Source organism: Schistocerca gregaria, chromosome 4 (assembly GCF_023897955.1).
Source record: "Schistocerca gregaria isolate iqSchGreg1 chromosome 4, iqSchGreg1.2, whole genome shotgun sequence".
Taxonomy (NCBI): domain Eukaryota; kingdom Metazoa; phylum Arthropoda; class Insecta; order Orthoptera; family Acrididae; genus Schistocerca; species Schistocerca gregaria.
In genome coordinates, this window is record NC_064923.1 from 370,244,885 (window position 1) to 370,262,469 (window position 17,585).

At 41.3% G+C, this 17,585-nt stretch overlaps 2 protein-coding genes across 3 annotated transcripts in view; one reads left to right on the forward strand and one right to left on the reverse strand.

Moving 5' to 3' along the window:
* The window catches only part of LOC126365869 (beclin 1-associated autophagy-related key regulator), a 414,889-nt gene that overhangs the window by 257,071 nt on the left and 140,233 nt on the right, over positions 1–17,585 (reverse strand). The window lies entirely within an intron of this gene.
* Positions 1–17,585, forward strand: part of LOC126365872 (uncharacterized) — a 29,197-nt gene that overhangs the window by 8,501 nt on the left and 3,111 nt on the right. Inside the window, exon 2 of the mRNA XM_050008561.1 lies at positions 13,458–13,676. Within this exon, the coding sequence (XP_049864518.1) occupies positions 13,460–13,676 (217 nt within the window). The 5' untranslated portion in view covers positions 13,458–13,459. The remainder of the gene's footprint in view (positions 1–13,457; positions 13,677–17,585) is intronic.

Below are 17,585 nucleotides of genomic sequence, written 5' to 3' on the forward strand. Positions count from 1 at the left end.
ACGTATTTTTGTCTAACCCTAAACTGTGTTATCTAAGTAACCCTTTAATGTATAGGGCTATGGCTTGGAGAAGAGGATGGGGACTAAGTTCCTACGTGGTTGCAAATCCCAACCCCACTAACTACAGAAATCAGAACGCCACTATGTATTAGAGGCACAAAATATGATTCGGTGAACAGCCGCAACTGAAGGTCATATTGATAAGACTAAGAAATCCACTTCATTTGTAAGAGTAACTTTCTTAGCACGGCTAATTTCGGACGCTATTGGTCCGTCATCGTGTGGAACACACGTTGCTTGTCATGCCATGGGTGCGGACGGGCGGGCCAGTTAACGTAATACAATTAAATCACGCGTACTTGGCATTAGGATTCGCCGGTGCTGCCAGAAAAGCAACCGTCTCGCCTGTACCCAGTACGCCCACAGGCACATCGATTCCAACACTCAAGTCATTTCATGACGATGAAGACTATGTTAATTTTAGAAAGTTTCCATTTTTGTTCAAATATGACGAGCCTTGAACACCGATAGAATTTTATACATTGATTTATAATTTTACGCTTAATGTGGTTTCGCGGCGAGCGGTAGACATTCTTCTATAGCACCCCATACTACACAGAATTACAGTCTTCTTTCTCTTATCAAAAACTGATTCCTAATCTAAAGAGACCAGACGAAAGAACACACCTGTTCAAGGTTGTAGGAACTCCGCCGATAACGCTGTTCCCACGGGCGAGATATATTTCTACATTAAGAAAATGGGCATGTCAGAGATCGATCAATTCCTACGTGCCGGAGACGCCCAAACATTTTTTCTGGAATGGTTGTTCTCAGGGCACTGCTTGTTACTGCTCAAGTTGTTTGATAACAGGCATATGAGTCTGTCAGCTTTCCAACTTCTTCACAGATGTGATGAGAAACTTCTCTAAAATTGCCAGTCATTTTGGCTTTCCAGTAGGTCTCCAAATACAGTCCACACGAATTTGCTCGTTTAGTACGTATTATCCATATATCGTCAGGGACTTACAATGGTTCCTTACGAAAATGGAATCAACCTCTCGGTCATTCCAAGTTCACGTACTCTACATAAAGAAGTTACATTCCGAAAGAAAAAGACAACTGTCTCAAATGCAGTGCGTTCGTGTGTGTATCTTGTGAAACTACATCAGGTTCTCGTGAAAGGGCCAAATTACTACATTACGCCCAAAGCGCAGCTTATTCGAAAGATCACCGGATCAAAATGATACATCGCACGTGGTCCGCTGTTTGACATTTTCTAACGACATATGAAAAATTTTCATAATTTGGTAACACTGATGTCGATACTCGGGAGGGCTGCGAGACGTTACTTGACTCTTGAAGAAGTAATCAGTTCGTTTAACTTTTGGCATTTGCGATAAAACTCCAAAGAGCCGAGATAAAATGGCAGTGACATCCGGACGCTTAGCAGTTTCAGATCGAAGGAAAAACATACCACTACACTTTGTTTTCTTTGTTCATCACGTTGTGTGCAGCATTGTTGTACAGTTATGAGGGCGCAATTTATAGTCCTGGGAGGAATTATGGACGCTGCAATGGTATCTTTAGATGTAAATCAGAGGAGTACTTTTAATAAATACATAGGAAATATATTTACAGATCACTCGAATTTAGATTACATACGTTCAATATGTCCTCCACCAGCGACACGAACAATATCATATAGATACTCCAATTTCTCACATACTTGGATAAGAATGTTCATCGTCACTGATGTTACGGCATTACGGATCCGGTCCTTCAACTCTTCTAGGATCTGTGATAACGTTGGCGCACAAACGTTGTCTTTAATGAAACACCACAGGAAGAAGTCACAGGGCATCAAATCCCGTGACTGTAGAGGCCAGCTGAGAAGTGCTAAGTTGCCTAATGTTTGACGACCGATCAGACGGTTCGATAGACTTTATTTAGATATTCACGCACTTGGCGACTCCAGTGAGGGGATACCCTCACTTGCTGAGAAATGAAGTTGCTCTATTTCAGCCTCAGAAACAACCGGTTTTGTAATATTGCAAGGTACTGCTGACCGTTAACCGTATTTCCATCAGAGAAAAACTGGCCGTAGACAGATGAATGGGATGTCGCATGACACACGTTTGCGTTTGTCACCACGACGTGGAGTTAGTGACAGCGGTAACTTGTACTGCTTCCTAACCAACCGATGTCTCAAAACACGGCAGCTGTATCAACCCAACTGGCACGACGAAATGCTTTTGTAGGACTACGTTGACAAACTGTTTGAATTCGTGCGACATTTTCGTCGGAAATACTGGGACAGCCAGAACTCTATCCTTTACATAAAAATCCTGTGTCTACAAACTGTCGATACCGTCTGCGAATGTTCAATCTATTCGAAGGATCAGTTTGATACCTCAACCAGAAACGTCTTTGCAATATAATCACGGAATTACACTTCGCAAACTCAAAGACACAAAATTATTCCTGCTGCTGAGTAACCATTTTGCAACGCGTAACGGTGACCAAGCAAACAGAAGACAAGCGACATCTAGCGGCGAATAATATAAACTAGACAGTTTTGACAACACCGTACACTGTAAGGAAAAAAAAAGACGCGCCACGAAGGGAAAAAAAAGACGCGCCACGAAGAAATTATCCGAATGGGTCGGAAATCGGCAGATGTTATGTACATGTACAGACAAACAAATGATCCAAATTTTAGAAAAATTACATGATTTATTCAATAGAAGGGGCTTCACACATTAGGCAAGACAATGACACGTTGCTTCACCTCTGACCCTTTTACAAGCAGTTATTCGGCTTGGCATTGGATTGACAGTATTGTTAGATGTCTTGCACAGTGACATCATGCCAAATTCTGTCCAATTGGCGCGTTAGATCATTAAAATCCCGAACTGGTTGAATGGTCCAGTCATTATGCTCCAAACGTTCTCAGCTGGGCCGAGATCCGGCGATCTTACTGTCCAAGTAGAGTTTTGCAAGCACAAAGACATGAAGTAGAAACTCTCGCCGAATGTGGGCGGGCATAATCTTGGTCAAGTGTAAGCCCAGGATGGCTTACCATGAAGACAACAAAACGGGATGTAGAATATCGTCGAACATATCCTATCTACTTCGGCCATATGTTATTTTACTGCACTAACATAACTCATTTATACTTGAAGTGCCTCGTTTAGTAATTTAATTACCTCAGCGTCACCTGATTTAATTCGACAACGTTTACTTAACCTTATTTTGCTTTTGTTGATGGTCATATTATATCCTCCTTTCCAGACACTCTCCATTCTGTTCAACTGCTCTCCCAATTTCTTTGCTGTCCGTGACAGTATTACAATGTTATCGGAAAACCTCAAAGTTTTTATTTCACCTCTCTGAACTATTCATTGTTTCTACAGATTTTCTTTGGTTTCATTTACTTCTTTCCCGGTGTACAGACTGAGTACCATCGGCGACCGGCTACTGCCCTGTCTCAGTCCCTTCTCAACCACTGCCTCCTCCCAGTAGTTTACTTACCACAGCTACCTTTAGAATTTCAAAGAGTGTATCCCAGTCGACGTTGCGAAAAGCTTTCTACAAAGCTACGAAAGCTGTAAACGTAGGTTTGCCTTTCCTTTACCTTGCTATGAATAATCATAGGGTCAGTATTGCCTCTGGAATCCAGACTTATCTCCGACGTCGGCTTCTAGCAGTTTTTCCACACTACCGAACCTACGCGTAACAAATCTAGCAGTACGCCTCTGAATTGTTTCGATGTCTTTCTTTAATATGACCTGGTGAGGATCCCACACTCGAGTAGTACTAAAGAATGGGTCGCATTAATTTTCTATGTGCAGTCTCCTTTATAGATGAGCTACACTTCCCTAAAATTCTCCCAATAAACCGAAGACGACCATTCACCTTTCCTATTACCTTCCTGTACTTTACTGTGGTGATGACGTCCAGCAAAAGGTCTGACGACATTCCGTCACGTAACTGAATAAACTACTCCATTAGTCACGAGAATAATAATTCTCTCTCTCTCTCTCTCTCTCTCTCTCTCTCTCTCTCTCTCTACAAAACTGTAGTTATCTCTAATTCAATTGTTCTTAAGCGTAAAGTGGGTATTTTAAGACAGTTGTTTCCCAACAGCACCGTTTATTTATTTGGTCTATTATTACAAGCGGAAAAACTAAATTTAATGGCTTTTTCATTACTATTACATTACTCCGGAAATTTCACAAATATTAATGTAATACGGTTAATTACCCTTTCGTTTCTGTTTTGTTGAATTTACTGTTTTTTAAGGAAAAAATCGGATAGAGTGCTACACGGCGACTACTGCCTGCTACGTTCGACCACGGAAGCCAATAGCCCACTCCACAAACTGAAAATCAAGACTGATGCTTGTCATGTTGACGCAGTAGACGAAAGGAAAACGATGTAAGGAGAACTGTACGCAATGCTCTGTTATTTCGCATAATAAGTATGGCTCCACGACTGTTTGCTTTCACTCAAGAAGCAGGACACGGCGAGCAGGAAATAACATTTATTATGTAAAGAATATTCAGCGTCACAAGGAAATGATAGTCTTTTCTTTCTTCTATATATTAGCGGATTTAAACGTGAATAAATACGAAAGACTGCCTATCGGCAAAACTCGAAATGAGAAAAATAGTTATTTAATTTACTCTAAAATTAGATTTCACTGTCGTATAGCATCATCGCCGTTCTACTTCAGTACAGGGCTTTATGTTTCAGGATGCTTATCAGATATGAAAGACTGTGTAAAGATAAGCTTTTCATTAGCTATTGCAATGTAGCAGAAGAAATAACTTTCTAAGACAATGTAGTACATTCGAATACGCTGCTGAAACTGCTCTGGTAAATCTGTGTGATCGAAGATATTTTTTAACCCGGTGGAATGACTATAAAACAGTCACAATCACTGTTTCCTAATTCTCCCTGTAGAAGCAGCAAATGACCAGCGGTCCTTCGCAATTGTGTAACATAGGTCCAACGGGATTACTGGTAAGTTCTTGAGCGACACTGCGACTTCTTAAACAACTTTATAATGAGTTCCATTACCGTTTTAACGTAAGGCCTTCCGTAACTAATCAATCGCTTTCCCAGCGAACTCTCGGCTCGGGAACAGAAGTTTAAGTTGCAAGCGTACAAGGGAATCGCTAACGTTTCCAATAGGATTAAAGTCTTGAGGGATCGCAAGCTACAACAGTTGGTATCTTCATCGTGTAGCATCTCTTTTTGTCAAATGAACTCTGTGAGAAGCTGTCATGAGGGGATGCCCATGCCTATGCCAAAATTGACTTTTTCACGCATTACGGCTTAACGTGACGTAATTAGTCTGCGTCGCGTCTAATGTGAGACTGATGCGGATACTCTCTGTCTAGCAGGAAGTAAGATAACAGGTCAAGATGCTTTTGGTATGGTGATTTTTAGATATGAAGCACCAGCTCTGTTGGATGAACATAGGAAAGGATTTCCGCGATGATCTTTTTGGAGGAACTATCACAGCTGTCGCCAGAAGTAGCTTAGAGAAAATATGGGAGAACTAAGTCTTAGTGGTTGAACAGCGATAGTCTCCGATCCTGTTGAAAATCGATCCTTGTCCTATCTTTTTCGGATGACATCACGGTCAATTTCCGCCTCCCCCCTCCCCCTCAAATTTCCCTATAACTTAACTACTGCTTCTGCTCAGCATTAAATTTCGACTACTCGGAGACCAAAAGGTAAAATCTTATGACCTCAGTTGGCTGGGTGACAGACAAGCGTTTGCTCAGCAGCTAATTTGGAAAGGCTTTCCTTCCACGTGCGGAATTGTGCTTTTTCTTCGAGAAATGTGTTTTGTTTATGTTGCCGATGATGAGCGTGTGTCACGTTTTTGGGGTTGCTCACGATGAGCTAGAGAACAGAGGGAAATACCCGGTGCCAGCACATAGTTTGCTCCTCCCAAATAGCATCAAGAGGGTCGCCGAACCTGCCTCATCCGATGAACAAATCCATCAACAGTGTCATGTGCTCTCATTCCATGAAACACCTCGGAGATAATTGTAACCTAATCCAGAACCTTGGTGCAAAATCTAGGGATTAGGAATGTTACCCTACCACTTATCCTTCCTTTTGGTGGCGAAATACTGTGGATGATGTATTACTTGTGTGTGAATTTCTGCATGGAGGAAGAGGCACGATATGTTCGGAGTGTCAAAAAACGGCCGTGCGGGAAGAGAGGCAGAACAACACACGTACAGATGCCATACTGAAGAAAAAGTAAGCTCCCATAGCACTTGGAAATCAGAATAAGTTCTGGAAATGCATTGTGCTACACACGAAAAATCGCACCTGGCGTAGGAATTTTATTGTTCAAATAATAATAATAATTGACATCATTGGAAACTTTCTCAAAACATCTGGAGAGCGAGAGTTGATGTATTTTATACTGTCGATGACGAGTCAGTTAGAGACGGAAGTTCTGATGGGCAAATAAAGCGGCTGGATAGTCGGACGAGGGATTCAGTTCCGCTCCTTCCGAATGCGGCATAATTACAGGTTCTCTGCAAATTTCACGAAGCTCGAAAGCGGTGCGTAAAATATCAGTTGAATGGAAAATTCTGCAGTTGGCAATATTTTTATTCTACAAGATGATAATGTCCAGTGAAAAACATACAAATATTGTGAGGTTGTGAAAAACCCTTTCCGTGTGTCACAATGTATGTGTCGATGCTTACCACACTTATTAGTTGTTGTGTATTGAAAGGTGTGTTGTTGAACAGTAAGGTCTGAGTCCTTTAGTTGGTGGTCTTATTGGCAATAAGTAGCTTCACTTTCTTTTAGTTTTCATTACTTTCAATCGCATTCGAGGCGAGCGACAAACTAAATTATTCTGATGTTTTAGTACAATGTTTTCGCCGAAAACAGGTGTTTGGCATGGTCCAGTCCGACAGTGATGCAATGACCTGTAGGTCTTACGTAGGAAATGCAAATTTCTGATACGACAGACGCGTAGATAAATAGCATGACTATCCAGTGTAAAGCGATGAGCAATTACATTACATATTTACGGGAAACAATGACTTAAGCAAGTAATTCCTTTGTGAGCGAATGGAAAAGAGAGGGTGTCACTACAGTTGACAACCGAGAATCGCTGACTCGAGGAACGTCCACGTTACGTTGTTGTATAATCTGGTATATGTCTTGTAAGAGCTTCGAATTGTTTCAAATAACTGATAACGATATCTGGCAGATAATACTTTTCCCTGAATTTCCACCGTTAATCTCGATGTCGGCTCAAAAATTGAGACCTTTGACTGCTTGTTACACAAAGACGATATGTGCTATCAAAATAATTGCCAGCTACTTTAAGTCAAAGTAGAACGCTTCTGTTTCTCCCTGTTACAATGTTTAAGTTATCACGTAATTGCGCAGTGGTGCAGTCACTGGGATATGGAAACATAAAGTATATATTCTTACGTTACTGTATGTCCATTTACGAAATAAAATTGTGACTAGAAAGGTAATGTGTGAGATGACACAGTGGTTAAAAGCATTGGACTGCGTTCAGGAGAAGAGCGACCAAAATTCTCGTTTGGTCATCCTGATTTAGGCACTCCATGGATTCCATAAACCACTTCAGGTGAATATTTTTATTGAAAAGGGCAGGGCCGATGTGTATCCCAATCAGTGCTCGATCAAAACTAGCGTGTCGCACCCAATAACGTCGCCGTTGACGGAACGTTAAAATGGAATCTTCCCTGTTTCCTTGTTTGTTTTCATCACTCCCTGCATCGAAAATTTCTAGAGTAACTAGGCCCAACACGCCACAAAACCACAGAATGAAAGCTGTACTATACTGACATTTCTTCTTTACGTTTAATCACCAAACGAAGATAGAAAAATGTTTCACTGAATGTTAGTACGAATAGATAGATTTTACTGAGCAGGAGACCTGCTCACCGGTCCACACTAGTAAAACAAATTTGAATCAGTACTCTCTTAAGAGGACGTCGACAATTGTAGAGTACCAATTTACGTGGGTGGTTTGACAAGCCTGGTAAAAAAAAAGTTTGTTTCGTAAACTACTCGCCTTACTTCTCGATATATAGTCTCCTTTGAGCGATATACACTTCGTCCAGAAATACAGCTTTTTCATCCCATCGGAAAAAATAGTTTGTCAAACTCTGCAAAATACTCGTTGACTGCAACTGTCACTTCTTCCAAGCAAGCCTTAGTTTAAAGATAGGGAACAAGAAGAAGTCACTTTGGGGCTAAGCCTGATGAACAGGGTGGATCTGGAACCAGCTCAAAGCCCATTTCGTGCACTTTAGCCATTGTTGTAGCTGATGTGTGGGATGGTACTTTATCATGGTGATAGAGCACTTTTTTGAGTGAAAACTTTTTTTTTCAGCCAACGCAAGTTTCAAAATATTTAACAATGAAGCATAACAGGGCCCCACGTAAACTAGCATTTTCCCTTGGGAATCCCAAAAAAAAAAACAATGCCCATGCCTTATCAGCTGACAAAATGGTCATTGCCTTCTACAGTGCACTATCACGAGCCTGTGTCCATTCTTTTGATAGCCGTTTTGACTCTGGTGCGCAATAATGAATCCAAGTTTCATCAACAGTCGCAAATCGGCGCAAAAAGTCTTGCGGACTGCGATTAAACATCGCGACATTGTGCTAAAATGTACTCGATGCGCATCTGCACGACTGTGAGCAATCGCGTCACCCATCTCGCACACAACTTCTTCACAGACAATTCTACGTGCAGGATATTATGCACTCGCTCAGTTGAGATGCCTACAGTCTCAGCAACACCAAGAATATTTATTCGGTGGCCTTGCACTACTATATCATGGATTTTGTCAATTGTTTCCTTTGTGGTGAGCCGGCCTTTGTAGCCGAGCGGTTCTAGACGCTTCAGTCTGGAACCGCGCGACCGCTACGATCGCAGGTTCGAATCATGCCTCGGGCACGGATATGTGTGTGGAAATGGAAGAGGTTGTAGATGAAGATGAAATGGGAGATATGGTACTGCGTGAAGAGTTTGACAGAGCACTGAAAGACCTAAGTCGAAACAAGGCCCCGGGAGTAGACAACATTCCATTAGAAATACTGACAGCCTTAGGAGAGCCAGTCCTGACAAAACCCTACCATCTGCTGAGCAAGATGTATGATACAGGCGAAATACCCTCAGACTTCAAGAAGAATATAATAATTCCAATCCCAAAGAAAGCAGGTGTTGACAGATGTGAAAATTACCGAACTACCAGTTTAATATGTCACAGCTGCAAAATACTAACGCGAATTCTTTACAGACGAATGGGAAAACTGGTAGATGCCGACCTCGGGGAAGATCAGTTTGGACTTCGTAGAAATGTTGGAACACGTGAGGCGATACTGACCCTACGACTTATCTTAGAAGAAAGATTAAGTAAAGGCAAACCTACGTTTCTAGCATTTGTAGATTTATAGAACGCTTTCGATAATGTTGACTGGAATATTCTCTTTCAAATTCTGAAGGTGACAGAGGTAAAATACAGGGAGCGAAAGGATATTTACAATTTGTACAGAAACCAGATGGCAGTTATAAGAGTCAAATGGTTCAAATGGCTCTGAGCACTATGGGACTTAACATATATGGTCATCAGTCCCCTAGAACTTAGAACTACTTCTTACCGAACTAACCTAAGGACATGACACAACACCCAGTCTTCACGAGGCAGTATAAGAGTCGAGGGACATGAAAGGGAAGCAGTGGTTGGGAAGGGAGTGAGACAGGGTTGTAGCCTCTCCCAGATGCTACTCAATCTGTATATTGAGCAAGCAGTAAGGGAAACAAAGAAAAGTTTGGACAAGAAGAGAATAGAAGCTTTCGAAATGTGGTGCTGAAGATTAGATGGGTAGATCAATTAACTAATGAGGAGGTATTAAATAGGATTGGGAGGAAGAGGAGTTTGTGGCACAACTTGACTAGAATAAGGGATCGGTTGGTAGGACATGTTCTGAGGCATCAAGGGATCACCAGTTTAGTACTGGAGGGCAGCGTGGAGGATGAAGCTCGTAGAGGGAGACCAAGAGATGAATACAGTAAGCAGATTCGGAAGGATGTAGGCTGCAGTAGGTACTGGGAGACGAAGAAGCTTGCACAGAATAGAGTAGCATGGAGAACTACATCAAACCAGTCTCAGGACTGAAGAATACAACAACAACAACAACATGTGCGGCAGTCCAACCCTTCACACGAAAATGTTTAACAGCATAAAACTCGATTTTCTCTATTTTTAATCGCAGGGCGATAGTCAACATTGAATGAAATTGTTGAAGTTCTTTATACGATTCTTAGAATAATCAAGCTCACCAATCGCGAAGGCCCAACAAAAACGTTCCCTTCTTGCATGGAAATTTATCAGACTTACCAAACCACCCTCGTAGATGAATTTTCACACAGATGTTTGCTGACAATAAACTGACAATGGTTTTGCCATTTACCACAGTATACTGTAGTTTTTTAAGCGCCTGACATGTAAGTTTTCTGTATCGCTCAACTTATCATGGCTGTAGCCATGTAGTGAGCTGTTATGGTAGGTTAGTGGGGAAGGCGTCGACTTACGTTACGAACTAGAATTCAAATTTGCTTGATGATTTTGACGAAACATACGTAAACTTTTCGTAAAACGATCAGAACCTCAGTATTAGAAAATTTTTCTTCTATTACATCAGCTTTTTGGAATTTTGGGGCAACAGAGCATTTTGTTGAACATAAATGTATGATACACAAGATGTATGCATAGTTTCTGTTGTCAAAGTAACTAACATAAATTTTCCCATGTAAGGGACAAGACTCTAAAATTGTCATTTTTGACAGAAATGAGTTGATCAGTTTCGAGACGTATTATGTCACAAGAAATAAATTATATAGGTATCACAAAAATCTTATTACGTACCAGAGAATTGATGGTTGTACACTCAGTATTTGTTGCGGCCGCCTGTGACTAAACGTTAAGTTTTCATTAACGTTACATCTGTCAGAGACAGCAAAGGACTTTGAAGAGCAGTTGAACGCAGTGGACAGTGTCTTGAAAGGAGGATATAAGATGAACATCAACAAAAGCAAAACGAGGATAATGGAATGTAGTCGAATTAAGTCAGTTGACGCTGAGGGAATTAGATTAGGAAATGAGACACTTAAACCAGTAAAGGAGTTTTGCTATTTGGGGAGCAAAATAACAGATGATGGTCGAAGGAAAGAGGATATAAAATGTAGACTGGCAATGGCTAGGAAAGCGTTTCTGATGAATAGAAATTTGGTAACATCGAGTACAGATTTAAATGTCAAGAAGTCGTTTCTGAAAGTATTTGTATGGAGTGTAGCCATGTATGGGAGTGAAACATGGACGATAAATAGCTTAGACAAGAAGAGAATAGAAGCTTTCGAAATGTGCTACAGAAGAATGCTCAAGATTAGATGGGTAGACCACATAACTAACGAGGAGGTATTGAATAGAATTTGGGAGAAGAGGAGTTTGTGGCACAACTTGATTAGAAGAAGGGACCGGTAGGTAGGACATGTTCTGTGGCGTCAAGGGATCACCAATTTAGTATTGGAGGGCAGCGTGGAGGGTAAAGATCGTAGAGGGAGAACAAGAGATGAATACACTAAGCAGATTCAGAATGTAGTTTGCAGTAGGTACTGGGAGATGATGAAGCTTGCACAGGGTAGAGTAGCATGGAGAGCTGCATCAAACCAGTCTCTGGACTGAAGACCACAACAACAACAACAACAACAGTCACGACTGTTTCTCGTGTATGATACTGGTAAAGGACTCCAATGTGGAATCTCATTATCTACAACTTTGTAATCATTTTTTTTCATCAATTCTATCCGAATGCCAGAGTAGTTCAGTACACACCACACATAATTACATTATCGTTATAGAATAATTAAGTTCAGTTTTATTATGTTACGCAGATTTAAATTATGTATAACGACGAAATTAAATGAATAATAACAGTTAATCAAACAAAGAAGATGTTCGTAAAAAAATGGTGTTTTCCATATAAGATGAATGAAGCTATTCCAATTGTTGAAATTCTGGTAAATTTGTGGTAATAAATTTACACAAGAAAAGAGTCTCATCAAAATCGGATGTAACGTTAAACCCTACTCCACAAATTCGTCGCATTACGCCTTCACCACTCGCCTACCAGAGAAATTTGCCTTTCTCAAAAAAATATTCAAATGTGTGTGAAATCTTATGGGACTTAACTGCTAAGGTCGTCAGTCCCTAAGCTTACACACTTCTTAACCTAAATTATCCTAAGGACAAACACGCACACCCATGCCCGAGGGAGGACTCGAACCTTCGGCGGGACCAGGCCTAGACCGCTCGCCTAATCCCGCGCGGCGTGCCGTTCTCAAGTCATGGGTTGATTGACACAGAAAATGTCTACTTCGGTTTCTCAAGAAATTCCGGAGTTTTGAGCTATGCCGAAACAGGCGTCAGTTTATTTTCAAAGAAGAACATCTGTGCGAAAATTCATCTGAATCGGTGATCCAGAACCGCCGTCTTCTCACTGTCAACGATAATGGCTGTAGCCTTAAATGCTTTGGTAGTTTTACCTGTTGGAATGTGTCGATGTAAGTTACTCTGGGCGTTAAAGTTTCACAAAAAAGAGCAGTACAAGTAATGTGGTTGGCTTTCTCATATACCATGGTTCTTAATTCACACGGATTTGTTTACTTCGGCGATAACTACCGCCCAGGTTGCAAACTGTTCGTCGAAATTTTCCTAATTACGTATTTATAGAATTTACCCAGACGAGGTCGCTAGTGCACGGCCAACGTTATAAAACTTATACTATCAATACTATGTATAGCATGCACAATAGGTCAGTGAATGCCTCGCTGCGCGGCGGGCTTGCTCGTTTCATAACGTGAGATGAAGCAATTCCGGTCCTATTGGGGGAACTACCTAGGACTTTTCGCAGCAGTTTGGCTAGAATATAGAGTGAAGCGAGAGGCAAGGAGAACAGTTTACAACGAGAACTGATACGTAATTCGTGGCAGTAAGTACTCCATTATTGAAAGCGAACAAGCCTATGTGGTGTTTAAGCGTTCGTTACCTCCGCGAATCTCTTCTATTTTGGTACTGACGCAAGGAGCGAAACACAAAGCCGTAGTATTAGTTTCGTATCAGTTGTTATAGTAGTAGTAGTAGTAGTAGTAGTAGTAGTAGCACATCTTGAATGAGGCAGGGATTACTTCTGCCGTACAATTTAATAGTCAATATGCTGGGCTACGCTTACTTAGCTTCCCCCTCAGCCCCTCCCCCTCCTTTCGAAAGCAATCACGCAAAGTCTGACGGATAACAGCTTTCTTCGGCTGCAACAAAAGCTGGTGACATCGGCACACAAGAGCTTAGCGCAGTTGTTGTGGTTGGCAGGGATGGCGACTGCGACGGTGACGCTGTACTCGCACGCGCCGCGCTCCATGGGGAAATTCATGGCGCACTTGGTCGGTCTGTCGGACAACATGTGGCCGTCGTACTCGCGTCTCAAGCACTGGAGCCTGCTGCTGCACTTCGACGGCGACCCCGAGGACGAGGTCTGGCTGTGCACGCTACGGCGCAGTAGCCTGGGCGGCAGCCAGAAATTCTCCACGGGTAAGCCTTACGATGGTCTCGTATTGAGTTGTCAGTCAATCGCTCATTTTTCAATCAACAATAGTTAAAAAACTTGGACTTTTTCAACAGTGCGAGAGCAACACCATGCAATTTAAAATAAATGTAGCTGCTACAAAAGCTTTTAACTATTTAACGAATAGCAATACATTGTTAAGAATTACAGAGAACGTAAAAATATTAACAATGTGTCTGCACACTATACAGACGTTCTATATGACTTCCGTTGGTCACACGCACAACATCTAAGCTATAATCGACTTCATATCATACGTTCTGAAGCACATTTGGGAGCCCCGATGCGAGCGCAACAGAAATGTTTATTTTGAGTTGAGGAATTGTTTTCGATAAACGGGGCATACGTGAAAGATCTTTCACAAAGTCCATGGGTGGCATAGAAATCTAGGTGGCCATGAGCAGAACAAAGCATCAGCATGACCTCTATGATTGATCCATAATACAGAAGACGTTGACTTAAAAATGTGCAAAGCTCCATACTCCAATGGGCGTTTGGAGATGCTTGAATGTATCACTGACGAAATCTCCCTGCACTGTGGTGACAGAATGGCAATTCTTAAATTCTAACGCTGGCTTCTGGTTCAATGCGACTGGGCAATGATCAAAATTTTGACCTTTATTTTACATTATCTGTAGTTCTTATCGTGTATCACTATGCATAAAACAGTAATGGTCCTGTTCTGCCCTCTATGAATGTGGTGTCCATAGACCTTGCCAGACACCCTACATCCAGTGTAACCAAAGAATCCACAGAAAACTGGCAGATGGTCATCCAGACCATTACACGACTGCAGTCATCCACAGAGGTGACAAGACTCAAGGGATAGCAACATGCACATACACAAATGGCGGCAGTACACAGTATCATGTACACAAGGTTTAAAAGGACAGTGCACTGGCGGAACAGTTATTTATATTCAGGTTATTCATGTGAAAAGGTTTCTGACCTGATTTTGGGCACATGAAAGGAATTGACAGACTTTGAATGTGGAATGGCAGATGGAGGTAAACACATGGGACATTTCATTTCCGAAATCGTAAGGGAAATCAATACTCCAATATCCACAGTGTCAAGAGTGCCCTGAGAATATAAATTTCAAGTGTTATCTCACCTTGGACAACACACTGGCTGATGGCCTTCACTTAACGACCAAGAGCAACTGCATTAGCATGGAGCTACCTGTGCTAACAGACAGGCAATGGCCGGCCATTGTGGCCGAGCGGTTCTAGCCGCTTCAGACCAGAACCGTGCTGCTGCTACAGTCACATGTGGATGTGTGTGATGTCCTTAGGTTAGTTAAGTTTAAGTAGTTCTAAGTCTAGAAGACTGATGATCTCAGGTGTTAAGTCCCATAGTGCTCAGAGCCCTTTGAACCATTTGAGACAGGCAATACTCCATGAAATAACTGTGGAAATCAATGTGCAATATATGACAGAGTGTATCTATTATGACAGTATGTGGCATTAATTGTCTATGGCAGCAGATGACCAACACAAGTGCCTTTGCTAGAGCCGATGGTAGGGTTTGTGTGTGGCATTGATCCCACAAAACCATGAACCCAAGTTGTCGACCAGCACTGTGCAAACTGGTGGTGACTCCATAATGGTTTGAGCTGTGTTTACAGGGAATGAATTGTGTTCTCTGGTCCAACTGAACCAATCACTGACTGGAAACAGTTATGTCTGGCTACTTGGAGACCATTTGGAGCCATTCATGGACCTCGTGTTGCCAAATTTTTTTTATAAGTAATTGAATATACAAAAAAAAATCTACTTACCAAGCAGCAACAGGAGAACACCTATATAAAAAAGAAGGTATTACAATTTGCCGGACAGGATGAGATGGGAAGGTTATTGCTTCTCATTGGTCTGGCAAGTGTCCCTGGCCCTGTGTTCTGGACAACTTTTCTGAACTCTACCCTTTTTCCTAAACCTCACCAATCCTTTTCCCTCACCCCTCTTTCTTCTCATTCAACTTTTTCCCCAGAAGGAGCCACTGGCTCCAAAAACTATCAAATTGTAACACCTTTTTTATATGTGTGTTCTCTTACCACTGCTTGGCAAGTAGATTTTTTTTATCTATCCAATTATTTATATTTTCAAAAGTTGATCATTAGCGTTCAAACAATTTTTATGTATAACAATGTGCCCTACCAGTGGGCCACAACTGTTTTCAATTGGTTTTTAGAACATTATGGCAATTCTAGTGAATGAGTTGGTCATTCAGATTGCTCAACATGAATCCCAAGTAGTTTATGGGACATAGTCACAGCTCGAGGTTTTGTGGTATCATTCTTGCCTCTGGCACACGGGATCCTGGGTTCGATTTCTGGTGGGGTCCGGGATTTTCCCTGCCTCGAGATGACTGGGTGTTGTTGTATCGTCTTTATCATCATCCATCCCCATTATGGTCGGAGGAAGACAATGATACACCACCTCCGGTAGGATCTTGCCTAGGCAATGCTGGTCTCCCACATCATCCCCTGCACTCCTCAGAGTATGGGACCTCACCATCATCAGTTGAGAGGTTAGTTCATGCACAAAATATTACACCAGCGATACTTTCACAGTTATTGACGGCTACAGGGGCAGCATGGTTCAATATTCCTGCAGAGGACACCCAACAACTTGCTGAGTCCATGCCATGTCGAGTTGCTGCACTACACCAGGCAAAGGAATGTCTGACATGATATTAGGTCTCCCATGACTTCTGTCACTTCAGTGTATTTCATAGTTTTAAGAAAACTGTACTTCCAATGGTGTTCTCCATATGTAAACACAACTAAATGAGGAGATGTGAGTAGATCTGCCTTGTCTTTATGTTGTTCTAAGAAATAAAAATTATCTACTTGCACCAGAAACAGACATTACTGGTCATATAGCAAATGAGACATTATGTATAAAATTATTAGGGTTTACTGGGAAGCAAGTTGATATAGAACAACCATACAGGCATGTGCAGAATTACCTGGACATAACCAGGAAAAGAAGAAAATTTCATTTATTGACAGACAGTTTGGAAGGGAAGAAAAGCTACAACATGGATATTTGTCTTCGTCTGGCACCTTTCTAACATTTATACACCTGAGCACAACTCATGGTCCTACTAAAATATCTCAATTTGGTGCTGTCTTTCTCACGCCATTCCAAATTCCAGAAATGCTGTTCTGCATACTTTGATGGTGCAGTAAGCTGGATAAAATCATGTTGTGGCAGAGGGTATGGCCACGTATAAATGAATGATCCTAGAACAAAATTTTTCATTCTGCGACAGGGTGTGTGCTGCATGAACTTTTTCCACATCTCTGCAGTTGTATCAAAACCGAGCATTTTGTGGCTAAGAAACAGACTGAAGTCCCAGTTCAGTAGACAGTTTTAATTTACTAGAAATGTGTTTACCCAATTTTATCAAATAGATCAATAGTGTTTAATGTAATGACAGGAAAGAATATATTTTTAAAAAATAAGACAGAGAAAAAGTATCAACCACATTTCTCATGACACTATGACCACATTCACCAAATATCTACCTACACTACAAAGAAATATGTCGAAAACTGAGGATGATCATCATAGGGTGCACTAAGAGTACTAAGACAAAATTATAATTCAAGGAAATATTACTACATTAAGTGAAGATAAAGTGTGTATAGCTATACTATATCCATGTCATGACTTGATTCAGCTCAAATTAAGAACCCAAATATGACACTTGTGAGTGGTTATCTTTACTCTGGATTCCACAAAGGCTTTTCCAGTGTTGCATCAATAGGTTTAAATTAAATCAATTTAGTCTTATGACATAATACGAAAAATAAGGAAAAGGCACCAACTCACCTGTAGTGGACTGATATGTAGAGCATAGAAACATGT